Source organism: Phacochoerus africanus, chromosome 16, assembly GCF_016906955.1.
Source record: "Phacochoerus africanus isolate WHEZ1 chromosome 16, ROS_Pafr_v1, whole genome shotgun sequence".
NCBI lineage: Eukaryota > Metazoa > Chordata > Mammalia > Artiodactyla > Suidae > Phacochoerus > Phacochoerus africanus.
Window position 1 is genome coordinate 43,909,821 of NC_062559.1, and position 13,574 is coordinate 43,923,394.

The 13,574-nt window shown below is 42.4% G+C and overlaps 1 protein-coding gene across 3 annotated transcripts in view; it reads right to left on the minus strand.

The window, feature by feature from the left end:
• CREB5 (cAMP responsive element binding protein 5) overlaps positions 1-13,574 on the minus strand; it is a 412,742-nt gene that overhangs the window by 85,605 nt on the left and 313,563 nt on the right. For all 3 annotated transcript variants that reach the window (XM_047763738.1, XM_047763736.1, XM_047763737.1), the window contains one exon: positions 8,460-8,570. In XM_047763738.1, the coding sequence (XP_047619694.1) occupies positions 8,460-8,570 (111 nt within the window). The remainder of the gene's footprint in view (positions 1-8,459; positions 8,571-13,574) is intronic.

The window sequence follows — 13,574 nt, forward strand, 5'->3', positions numbered from 1 at the left end:
CTGAGTGGAGCAGGCGAGGCTGGGAGGGACACGGGACCCGTTCCCCGGAATCACGGGCACATTCCCATGTAGAGGTGACAAAAGGGAGATAGACAGTCCAGGAAAGGGTACAAGTGAAACACTTGCCAACTCTGAAATCTCTACTTGAGATGCTGGCTACCTACTGAAATCAGGTCACTGCCTTGCCTCTCTGGTTGCACCTTTAATCTTTAGAATCCAAGGCCAGAGTTGAATGAAAATCTTGTCCTCCTTGAAGATATCTCCTGCCTGGTGAGTGCAAATACCATTTCGAAATAAAAATACTCGATCTATTTCTGTTTTTGTTGGGACTCATTGATTCTGAGAACCTAATGATTCATCTTATCCACACTACAAAGAAGGCAAGGGAATCGGTCATATACTGCAGTACAGCTAGATTTTCAAACAAACAGGGGAGAAAGACCATTTTAAAAGATATCAATGGGAAAAATACATTCTCTCTTAGTTTTGGATTTGAAGATTGGATTCTCCCTTTTATTATTATTTTTTTTTTAAATTTCCTTTTAAAACTCCCAAACTTTTAGGAAAACTTTGCCTTCTCTATGTGCCCCAAAGCCCCACCTTCCATCCCCCTCAGGGCACACATTTTCTGACGAATCTTCTGTACTTCCCACATAAAAAACCAAACCAACGCACAGCGATCATCCCAAAGTGCAAAGCAAACTTTTCTTGTTAGTTGTGCTGGCAAAAATCTTGGAAAGTGTAAGCTACATAAATTCCAAGAAAAAGACCAAAATATATCTCTGCAAAGCAGAACTTCCTTGTAACAAGATTTGTAAAATTCCGCCCTCCACCGCCCACCCCCAGCCGCTATTCTGACACAAGCTGAACTTATTTGCACAACGTCCCAAAGCAGACAGGGACACACGCGAGCGCACACGTACACAAACACACAAAGAAGACGTGCCTGAAGACTGTCTGAGAGGGAGTGTTCCGAACCAGACCGACCGTGTGCTGTGTCCTTGCCCAGATGCATCTGACTTCAGGCTTGGGAACATTAAACAAACACAAAAACAAGAGCCGGCGATGCGCGTGCTGGGCTGGGTGACAGAGGCAGCGAGCAAATATTGGGATTGTATTTCACCTGTTGCCATGGTTACCAAAGCAGGGTGGATACTTGCAGAAAGAGAAAGAAAGAAAACTGGAAAGACAATGAGTCCTAGGAGACTGAATGTGTGTACGCGGAGGCGCTGGTGAGGGCGGAGGAGGGTGAGCCAAAAGAGAATATCCCATGGAAAGGGCCATTTCAATACCGCTTTTGTGCTGGGTGCTCAGAGAGCTTGGTCATCCCTCCACACCAGCACAAAACAGATCTCCAAAAGCCCAAGGAAGATCCACGAAGCCCCAAAGAACACGGCAGTGAGACGTGGGACGTTTACTTTTGCTTGGTGGCAGGCAAAATCAAGGCAGTTAGTACTGGGTACCAAGAGATGCAAAACTCAGCGCATGTCCATTCTCCTGGGGGTCAATAAGACCAGCTTAGTGATCTCAAGCCCAGACCACAAAGTCTCAGAAAGAACTGCAGAGAACTCCACCCATTTCTTCAGGCATTCTGATGATGAACTTCAATTTCTATTTCATACAAAAGCTGACTGACCCTCTTCTCCCCAGGCGCTCTGTTTCACTAATGCAACTCTGCAGAAAATGCTTCAGGAAACACTGGCTTAGAAGGTTCACTATCACAGCAACCAGCAGATGGCTTTCTGTGTCAATTCTTGACCAGCACCTGGAAAGTGAAGTACTCTAACCTTGAAAACTTGGAATCTGGGTTCCCATTCCATTTCTTCTGCTGATTAGCTACATGAACTTAAACCAGTTGTTAACTTGAATGTCAGGCTTTTGTTTCTCAAAGGAAAGAATTTTGCTAAAATAATCCCTGAGCTCCTTTCCTGCTTTGGAATTTAGTGACTCATAGCAACAGATAATCTCTCAAATTCTCATTTTCAAAACAAATATAATCCAATGAATAATCCCATGTATTTGGAATTCTGATCAGCACCTGGAATGTAAACCCTATAGGAATTTGTTCTGTAGAAATATAAATAAATGGTTGCTAGCTCTTATCAATGATCTCATAATCTAATCATTTACATTGTACCAAAAAAAAAAAAATGGACACCATGTATTCCTAAATGAAACGTTCTACATTGTGTTAAGTGGGCAACAAGGCAGAGGTATGTACAAAGTTATACTTTCAGCCAAAAGAAAGGACCTGGGGCTTCCATTAGCTCTTAGAGGTATGTTGTTGCTTTTAGCTCTGTAATTCAGCCCTTGTCTTGGCCAGACAGAAATATGGATTAGCCTGCTCTCCAGTGTTTAGATGATAAGAACTAGAGAGGCTGAGCCCAGCTATTAATTTAAGCCAAGACTTCCTTTATACACCTGAGTTTTACTTCGATAAGAATTTGCTTTGATTCAGAATAAGTTATCATGGGGATGTCAGAATCAGCACAATGTAGTAGAAACAGGGTGGAAATCAAAGAAGACTTGGGCTCAGGGCCTGATCGTGCCACTGGATAATGCTGGAAAAGTCACAAAGAACTTCTCAGTGTTTATAAAATGAGAATAATAACATTTTCCCGTCGACTTTACAGGGTTGTTATGAGGCTCCAATGAGACAAAGGGCACGGAAGCACTCAGAATTTGGAAAGTGCTTTACTAGTATAAACTCACAGGATGATCATCCCCCTGGCTGGCAAAACATTATGGTTTAGAGTCAGGACCAAGCGCCCAATGCCTGGGTTCACATCCCAGCACCATTTTTTTTTTTTAATCAGCTTGTATGTTCTTTGCAAGTTATTCAATCTCTCCGATTATTCATTCATAAAACAAGATGAAGGACCGTACCTCCGTCAGTGGATTGCTTCAAGAATTAAACGAGCTAATACACTGCAAGATGTTTAACATAATTTCCGCCACATACACAAGTGATTCATCAATGTCATCAATTACCATTTTCTACTATGATGTTTTAAGGTAAATTGCCCTTAAAATGAGATCCACTGTACATAGCAGTGAGAGCTTAGATTTTTGCTGTGGTCAGTGTGGAGTCTTACTGAATTCCTATTCATCTGCATATTGGACCGTGAGGGAAAAGGATTCTTCAAAGAGTGGGCACCTTGGTTCAGCCCATCATTGTGTTTTGATCACTGGCTGCAGGGACACAGGACTGCTGGCACCATTCAAACGTTAATAAAAGTTTCTTCCAAGCCAACAGCATTTCCTGCCTTGCCACAAAGCTTCTGAGAAGCAGACATGCTATTTATCACTGCTTTTTATTCCTGGACTTTTAGGAAGCAAAGCTGGGGGTGATGAAAGCAAATAGGCAAATTGAAGAACTGCATTTCTCAAGAGTGCCAGGGAGATGTTACCTGGAGACTGTCTTTTCATGTGTATAAACTTTCCAGGCAACTCCATATGGAGCCAGGCTTCCCTGTGATTTATCTGTTGGACAGTGGGTGGCCAAGGGGCACGGTAGGCAAACAGTTATCCAGCTTGATAATTAGGGAGGGGAAAGGCAAACACAAACACACCCAGGTTGACATTCAAAACAAAGTGGAGATTTAACCATGGATTGCTCACTATACCACCCTGGTTCTCATCTGCCAATCTGCCAGGAGGAAACTAGGAGCCAAAAAAAGAGGCGCTGTTAGTAATTTATCAGTACAGCTCATGGAAAAAGTACCATTCTGGGTAGAAGCATGAAGGTCTGAGTTGGGACCCAGCTTTTGTGTTTAAATGATGGCTTGACCTCCCTAAGTCTTTACCAGGCTTTGGTGTCCTCAGTTGTCAAAGGAGGAACTGGATAACTCCAATCATTTTGGTTTCTTTCATTCATTCATTAATGCATATATTTATGTGTTCATTCAATAAACTGCAAACCTAACTGTGGATGAAGTATTAACAGTCAGTGACCAAAATACAGCACAACTGGCCTATCACAATGGAAGAAACAGAATTTAGTATTCATTGCTTTCAGTTCCTAGGACGGCAATGATATTCCAAGTTCTGTTTTCTAAGGAAGAGACACACTGCTTTCTTCTCAAGGAAAAAATATGATGGATATTGTTTCTGGATGTCTTTCAAACAAATCAAATGTAGTCAGCTACTTTTTACAAGCTAAATACTTAGCATTTAACAAAATTTATCCTCCTCTTCTTAGCTCCACCCTTGCCCCCTACCCGCTCCATCCCACCCTCATTTCCAGAGCTAGGGTTTGCTTCCTTCTCATAATTTTAATTCACCTCAACTCAATTAAATTCAGTTCTCATTCACAGGACCTTTCTCAGTACATGGAGCTTACACAATGCAAGGATTATTTTCAAGGAGCTTCCAATCAATCAAGTAGGAGAAACACACATGTAAAACAAGAAATGTCAAGATTAAAATGTGTTTGAATAAGAGGCAGTGAAGCTGGATCAGTCAGTGAGGCCACAGAGCTCTGATTAAGCCAAGAGGAAAGTTCCATACTAACTAACCAACCATTCCACATCCTTTCCAGATTATCTGGAGGTCTAAATTACCCTTGTCTCCCGTTAGTATGTAAATATACATTAATCTAAAAAGAATTTGATTTAATCTGTTGATCACTGATATCTGGAAGCTGTATATTTTTATCTAAAGAATCTATGCTGTGATGAAAAAGCTTTGTCATTCGTGTCTGATACTTTAGCTTTTGCTTGGTGATATGTTGTTGGGCTAGTTTTTTAACTTCTTAAAGCCTCAGTTGCCATAGCTGTAAAATGGGAACACTATTGCTGTTAGGGGGCTGTGCTGAGGATGAAATCAGGTCATAGCTATGCATACCTTCTTTCTGGCAACCATACCTCATAGGCTTGACTATCCCTATCCAAATTGAAGGTGCAATCTGGGCAGAGCAGCCAGAGCCCTCTAAGAATGGGTGTTTATATGGCATCCTTCATTTCAGTCAGTTTCAACGTGGTAACCTTCACCTCATCATTAATGAGACTTGAGACTCAAGACAGGTGTATGGACAAGTTCTCCTCATCTCTTATTGAGTTTCCAACCGTATTACTGACTTCTTTAAAAAGAAAAGAAAAGGTAAACATTTTTCAGGGTTAGCTAGAATTGGTTTAACTCTCACGAATAGAAATAAACACAAATCTACACAACTCTAAGGGCAGCACATCCACATCTGTGCAGAATCACGTGCACCCAGCAGAGGCTAAAAACAGCTTGCAGTCTAGAGAGCATTTCCCCGACTCATTCTATCTCCTTCTCCATTCCTCTTTGCTCATCCCTCTCCTTCCCTCCCTCCCTGCTTTGAGTGTTAAAACGATCCACCAGATATCCATTTCCTTCCAGCAGACCTCACTTTCTTGGAAGACACCTACAGATCCCAGGAATCTGGGAGGAAGTGCCTATTATTCAGGGTGGTTAGAAAGATGGAAGGCTATCACAGCTCTAAGTCTGATCTGACCCTCAAATGAAGTCCAATATTCACAGATTCACTTGCATAATGGTGAAGCCACACATTTGTTGGCTTAATTCTTCAGAAAAAGATCCATAAAACTAAATTATTATCTGCTAGAACTATGATAAAATCAGCTTGGACAGATGTGACTACATTGCCTTGAGGTACACTGCTTGATACTTACACATTAAATCAAAAGAACATGCGTGATTCTTGATTTAGAATGTCACAGATTAATACACCACGGAGCTTATTGGGGACCCTTATTTTGCTCTCTCCTACAATAGAAATGACTGATTTGGAGCAAGGACAATGGATGTATTTTATTGAGCCATCACTGGTCCGACAGCTTCTAACAAAGCTGTACATTTAAAGCAATTCTGTTTTAAACTTGAATCCACCTCCAGGACCTCAGAGTTTCAACAGAGATTCAGGATGATGGCTTTTTCAGTGGCCAAGAAGGAGTGTAAAATGGACACTCTGACACCACTGGCCCCAGGAGAACAGGTCTGCAGTGTTGTGGGGTGGGTGACAGCTCCCTGGCAGCTCTCTGGTTTCTCCTAGGCTCTAACACACCCCACAGAGTTTCTTCATCACAATAGCCCATGTGTGACCTTTGGAAAAGTCCTTGAAAACAGTGAAACAAGAGTCTTAGTTGAAATCTGGAATCCATTCCAGTCTTACACAGGAAGAAAATTAGGCATAGAACAACAAAGCCCATGGTTCTGAGAAACCTGGGGAGGCTCTGGCTGACATTAAAATCGTGGAAGACTTTTTTCTTCTTCTCTACTTTGTCGTTTATAAAAGCTTTTCATCTAAGCGACCCAAAGCTGCTAGAAAATACTGTACAGTTAGGAGACGGGAATGAGAGATATCTGCAGCGAATAAAGCGAGCAGAAATAAAAACTGAGCTGCTGAGTCATGTACTAAACAGCATTCACTTAGCACTTTTCCAGCTACTAGAAATGTTATTTTTCCAAACTATAAGTGGCTGATAGAACCATTTTCCCCTCTGGATCAACAATAATCCAAATTTGTATTGGCAATAATGGGGTTAGGAGTGGGAGCTTGGAGCAGAGGGGAAAGCTGTGCTCCTTAAATCCCAACTCCATGGTACAGTTCATCCACCCAGACATCATGGATCTGGAAACATTCATTCATGTAGAACATGAGTCAGTAGAGTAGTACGCTTGCTCAAACTTCAACTTGACAAACATTTGCGGGATAACACTATTTTTATAGGTACAGACCAATTCCCCTTTGTCTTCTGCTGATATTATTCGCTATTAATCTGCCACATCATGTTTCTATTTCATTTGTATATAAATAGCCATAAACCTGTCCTCCCTTTGGAAGCATTTTTCTTCTTTGCCAGCAGGGAAGGGGTAGGACACTTCTTCAGTCGAGTGGTGGCATAAACCTCCAGTGAAACTCAGCTGGCAGGGAAATCTGGTGCGGACTTGTGTTTCTGCATCCACCTAAAGTTTGTCTGGGAGGTCCCTCAAAAGGGATACAGACCCTGAACCAAACAAGATGATTCAGAAATAACCCAGCTGCAGGAGTAGCCTCGGATGCTCAGACCCAGAACACATTCATACACATGAATGTTAATTTTGTTTTTTTCTTAAGTACCTTCACAGCTCATTTTTTTTTTTTTTAATTTTCCTTTCAAAAAATGTAAATGGCATTACTCTGGTCTCCAAAACAGATGCCAGTTTGGACTTGACTCTTCCAATAAGTATTTGGTTTGGCTCAGCAGGGCTTGGGTTGAAAAAATATTTGCCAATTCCAAAAAGATTTAACGAGCTTTGCTGAAGATCCCGGTGCCATCTGGCACGTCACAGAGACTGTGGCACAGCAAAGAGAACTCTCCCAACCACAGATTTTATTTGCCCAATGCAGCCAACACTGGGAGTTCAGTTGCTCCCTTGGGTTAAGAAGCTGAAAGTCAAATGAGAGAACTTTCCAAGAGAAAGTGACCAAAGCAGGCATTAAAAAAAAAAAAAAATTGCTGCCACCGAGAACCAAATCTTTGGGTTTTGATAGCTCATTTTTGGAGATGTCAATAACATCCTCCCACCAGCCATCAGACACGGTCCCCGATGCTGTCATTCAGCCAACCAAACAAATCTCCAACTTCTAACAAAAGCTCTCCTTCTCCAATATCAGATACTAAAAACTTTGCTGTATTTTGTTGTCATCAGATATCTTATTAACTGGTGTCAGAATTTACGAGAAAACTGAATGAACTACTTCAAGTAATTCCACCAAATACAACTAGCAAGTTGACTTTATATTGCCAAGACTGACAAGCATTGCTTTTATTAATATTTAGTAGAATATGGATGCATGAATTTATCACTTGGATTGGAAAGACTGATCTTACTGCTTATCAGTCTCATACATTAAAAGTCACTGAAGGCTGTCACCTAAAATCAGGCATTTCGGTCTGAGCTGCAGTTACCCCTGGAGAAAACAAGGTTCTGGTCCTTTCAAATCAACGTCATGTCTGACGACTCTAACAAAAAAATGAAAAATATTTTCATAATAGTGTGTGCTTGAAAGTCACACATCTGTTTTGGTGGCTATGGTGACAGGAGGAGTAGCACTGAAATTGTAACCACCTCGAAGGAGAGAAACTCTGGATTGTTTTCGTTAATTTCACTTTTTGAGCAAACATACACACACTTGGGTGTGTCCCACCTCAACTCCTTTGGGTCTCCCCGAACTTCTAAATGTCCCTTTCACTGAGGCCACAAGCTGATCCAATGCTTGTTACACAGGCGCCCAATGCCAAGGTTCACTAGGTTCAGTAACAAATAGCCTCAAAGAGAAAGCCAAGCCCTGCACTGCCTTTCCACAGAAAGACTTATTCACTGAAACAAAGATGGAGCCGTCTACCTGACAACTGAACTTTGGAAGTCGGAGCAGAAATCAAAAGAAAAAGTCATGCCATAACAGAAGGATGATTATAACTGTTATTTACCATTTTGGCTTCTGAATGCATTGGCTGGACTTGGGGAGAAGCACAGGGGTTGCTGAGATTTGGACCTTGCATTCCCAGGAGGTTGGAGTTCACTGACATTTGTCTCTCCATCTAAGAGAAAGGAAAGTAAGAGAATCAGAAGTCTCAGAGAGGCAGTGTTGGTCACAGACAAAGCTGCATTTCTCTTTCCAATGGACCCGTTTAGAATTTCTGCGTTTAACTCCGGGGAAAGCCTGTGGTTTGGTGAAGGGTAGGCAATGTATTCCTGAGCCTTGAACTCAAGCACATCAAAGATTCATCCAAAGCTGCACCTTCTAGAGAATACGACTGATGCCAGAGAGAACTACGTTGTCATGGTAGGTCATTTCCAAACAAAAGTATGGAATATTTCCATTTTTGCAAACACTCCAACTGCTTCTCATCATGTTTATTTTTAGAACTATAAAGAATAACATATGCATAGAAAAATGCCGGAGGGATACAGAATATACCAATTGGCTATCTCAGGTTACCTGGGGCTTTTTTTTTTTTTTTTCTCCCTAAATTTTATACAGAAATGAGAATCATGTTAGCAATAAGAAAAAATTCATTTTAAAGGCCACCCTCTTAAATACGGTGCATCTTCCCCTTGCTCTAACTCATGACCATAGCCTAAATGATCCAGCATAAGTATCTGAGCTGCTGCCCCAGGCGTATCTTCTCTTCCCTGTTTACCTGGCCATGACTTACAGCTGTAGGCCTCCCAGCAGGGAGAGGCCTCTGAGGAGGTGAAGGAAGCAGGGAGGGTGTAGTGTGTCATGTGATCAACTCTCCCCCCTTGTCCTTCAGCTCTGCCATGGAGTCCAGGGTGAACATCCAAACACCTGAATTGAATTCTGGCATGTTTTTGTCTCTAGGGTGTCCCTGTTAAAAAGTGGACAGGCCAAAAATCTCTATTTCAGCTGGGGAAGGGTGTGTCTGATTAATATCTTCTGTTTCGTAGAAAATCAGCACTTTTCAAAGAAGGAAAATAATGCAAGAATACTTAATACTCACATCGCACAGCAAATAATTAGACTTTCCTCAGGGGGGAAATTGTTTCTTCAAAGCAGAAGTTTTTCCATTTGCCAAAGGATGGAAATGAAAACAATGGTCGGAAATTTTAGGAAACCAGGTTTCTGCTCAGTTAGCCTAGGTAGTCTTAGAAAAAGCAGGGTTCCTTATCACCAGAGCTCGTCAAAGAGCGGAGGATGAAAACCTCACATGTGAACTAAATGGCCCTTTAAGGTCCCTTCCGTTGGTGAGACTCTATTACAGCAGTTCCTGCAGTGTCCACCCCAGGGCAGGGGTATAATTATAACACTAATGTGTGGATTGGCAGAGGAGCTGTTAAAAGCCTTCTCATGAATGATTGGGGAGCATTTCCTTCACATCAGGGCACCATCAGCCCTTACCTTGTCCTGAATTAGCTTATCAGTTATCTAGCAGCATCTGCATATGTGAAACTGTTTCCAAAGGAGTTATTTAATGACAGAGAACCTTCTAGAACACTCTAGCAAAACTTTTTGTGGCTTCAATTCAACAAAGTAAAATAGAGTTGTCCCTTGATATCCGCTGGGGATTGGTTCCAGGAACCCCCTCCTATAACAAAATCTGAGGATGCCCAAGTCCCTTACATAAAATGGCACAGTATTTGCATAAAACTTTCACACATCCTCTCATAAAATTTATATCTTCTCTAGATTACTTATAATACCTAACAAAATGTAAATACTATGAAAAGAGTTGTAAATACAATGTAAATAGTATGTAAATAGTTGCCAGCACTTGGCCAATTCAAGAGATATATTTTTTGGAACATTCTGAAATTAAACAAAAAAAATCTTTTTTCAATCCATGGTTGGTTGCATCTGCAGATGAGGAATCCACAGGCAGAATATATTCACTCTCATATGACCCTAAGTCTCCAGGCAGCCTACATACGCTCATCTTTTAAATAATCTTTTAAAATCATGGTAAAACATACATAACATAAAGTTTACCATCTAACACTTTTTAGAGGTATAGTTCAGTGCCATCAGGTACATTTATGTCTGCTAATTGTTCAGTCACTGAGGTTTATCTAAAAAGTGCTCATTACTTAACCACTCCCACTTCCAGAGGCTGCGGGATAAGAGAGTGGAACTCTCTTTATTTGACTCTTTAGTCCAATTAGTGACCTTCTCCTAGAGGGGAGTCAGGTCTGGAGGAGCTTTTGCTTCAGTGTTCTGCGGGAAGATGGTTCAGCAGTACACACCATTGTCAGGGTGTTTTTCAAGCTACTAGCTCTCGTGCTGTACAAAGAAGTGAGAGGAGCCTGCTGGCTGCCTGTGGATCCAAAGTCAGTCAAGCTTCCCACTTTTTGGAAAAGTTACTGTCTATGACCACTTCTACCTGTGACTCACAAATTAAACAGGCTGATTTCTCTATCTTAAAAAATTACAATTTTTTTCCCACCTAAGTAATTATAGTGGGTTAGCAAAAGCTTCTTCAAAACAACTATTTGGTGCTTTGTGCTAGCAAGGCTCTGCCCATGAGTGTGGCTTCAGTAAGTGGACTAGAATTAAGAGGTCAGAAGATGGGAGTGGCTTTGCCAAATAATAACTGACATTGAGCCCTACAGGTAAAACATCCAGGTAAAGGATATCACCTTTTTTTTTTTTTTTTTAAAGCTTCTTTTCCTTTAAAACAAATTGGAAAATGGGAGCTAAAATGACCATCGTTCACTGAGCTTTCTCATAAATGGGTGTTCATACTCCCAAATTATTTCAGCATTTGACTTTCAGGATCTTAAGTCATGACCCAGTGAACTCCTGGAAGGCAACACCTGCTTCTTCCTTCACCACATCCTCAGCATCCAGCACAGAGCTTGGCCCATAGGAGGTGCTCAACAAAAGTGTGAAAGAAATGAATAAAGGAACACATTCACCATTTGTTTCAGACCCAGGGCTTTGTGAAATATGGAGCCTGACAGCACGCACTACAAATCAGTTAAGAAAATCACCTTGACCTACAGACGTTAACTAATCTACTAGAGCAAGAGAAGTGTGGTTTCTCTGGGCAAGAACTCTATGGGAAGACTATGCTTGACATGCCGACGTTAGAGCACAGGAGCTGGAGACTTGATAATAAGGAAGAAAAGGCTCAGGTTTCTAGGGCCTAGAACTCTCAGCATGTGCTTTGAGATATCTTGTATTAATTTTCATTAGCTACACTAATGTCACTCTAGATCACCATGTCCCAACCTCGGCACTACTGACATTTGGGGCCAACTAATTCTTTGTTGGGGTAACTGTCCTGTGCACTGCAGAATGTTTAAGAGCATCCCTGGCCTCTACCCACTAAATGCCAGTGGCATTGCTCCCAAGTTGTGACAACCCACTAATAGTGTCTTCAGGTATTGCCGAATGTCCCCTAGGGGACAAAACTGCCCCCAGCTGAGAACCACTGCTCTAGGCTGGCACTATCCACATGGCAGCCATGGGTCTGGGAACTCCTATGGGGACAGCAGCCCTGACTCTGTCCGCACTGGCTCTTTAACACACACCTGGTCCTTTGCTTCCCTAATAAGGTATCAACAGGAGGCAAGTTGTACAATGAAGTGATGTAGTGGAAACCAGTGCCAGGCACCCTTTCTCTGGGCCTTTTCAGCCCAAGTGTCCCATCTTTGCTCCTGGGAATGGTACACAGGTTAGTCAAATGGGAAAAAAAAAAAAATCATGGGATGATATTTTTATGGACAATTCACAGAATTTCCGAAAGGAAACTATTTTGGACAAGAAGGATTTAAAGCCTAGATGAAGACGGTCTGTGGTAAAAATGTTATTGCAATTAATGGGGTGAATAACAGCATCGATGGTGCCGGGTTCCTTCATTTAAAGATAATCATGGTGAAGGAGTCCCCATGGTGGCTCAGCGGTAACGAACCCGACTGGTATCCATGAGTTCTTGGGTTCGATCCCTGGCCTCGATCAGTGGATTTAGGATCCAGCGTTTGAACTGTGCAGCAGGTCACAGATCCACCTTGGATCTGGTGTTGCTGTGGCGGTGGCAAAGGTCAGCAGCTGTAGCTCCCATTCGACCCCTAGCCTGGGAACCTCCATATGCTGCAGGTGCAGCCCTAAAAAAAAATAAAGCAAAAAAAAAAAGATGTTTATGGTGAGCAACGCAGGTAAAATGAGTCAGCTCACCTGCCCTTCTGGCCCAATTTACAAAGACTCTTTCTAGCCTCAACTACCTGAATACTTGCAATGGGCAGGTCCCTGTCGCCACAATTGGGCCACTATAAGCCCCTCTCCATCCCCCTGCTTCCACTGGGATCAATGGGCAAACTGCTCGTCCTGGGATGATGCAGGCTGCTCGGCAGGAGATGAAAGGGCACCCTAGTCCCAACTCTTCACGCACAAGCTGTGTGACGTTAGACAACTCGCTTCTGTGTCTGACTCTCTGGCTTTCCACGGGTGAAATACATAAATAAAGGATGCCTGTGAACCTATTCCCACAGGATGGCTGTGAGGACAAAAGGAAATAGCAAATCGGACAATTCCTTAGAATGCTGGAACGCTCTGTGAAACATGGCTGATGTGGGAGGGGTTTAACTGGATTGTCACGTGGCCTCTAGGACTTTTAAGGACTCTCGTGGCCCAGGGAGTCCTAACACCAGCCACGTGCACCAAAACACAACGCCAGGGAAGAGGAAGACGTCCAGGGCGGGGATCTGTGGCCGGAGAGCAAAGTTCACTCTGAAACAGTCCATATCTGCCTTTTGCACCAACCTGTTGTCTTCAGAGAAAGGGCAGTGTAATGTCACATATGCGTGTAAATGCGGGTCAGACGACCTGGATTTAAATTCTGAGTCTGTCACTCACTAGCTCTTAGGGACCAGGTCACTTAACCAAGTTCCTCAGCCTCTTGTGCTTCAGTTTCCTCATTGGCAAAATAAGGGTAATGACAGCGCACCCCTCAAAGGTTAAGAATGTCTGGATCACATCAAGGTCAAGAGGGTGGGCTCCAGGGAAGGAAAATTCCTGGGTTCGAAACTCAGCTGTTTTGCTCTCAGCCGAAGAAGTTAGTTACTTGCCTTACTTTCTTCATTTG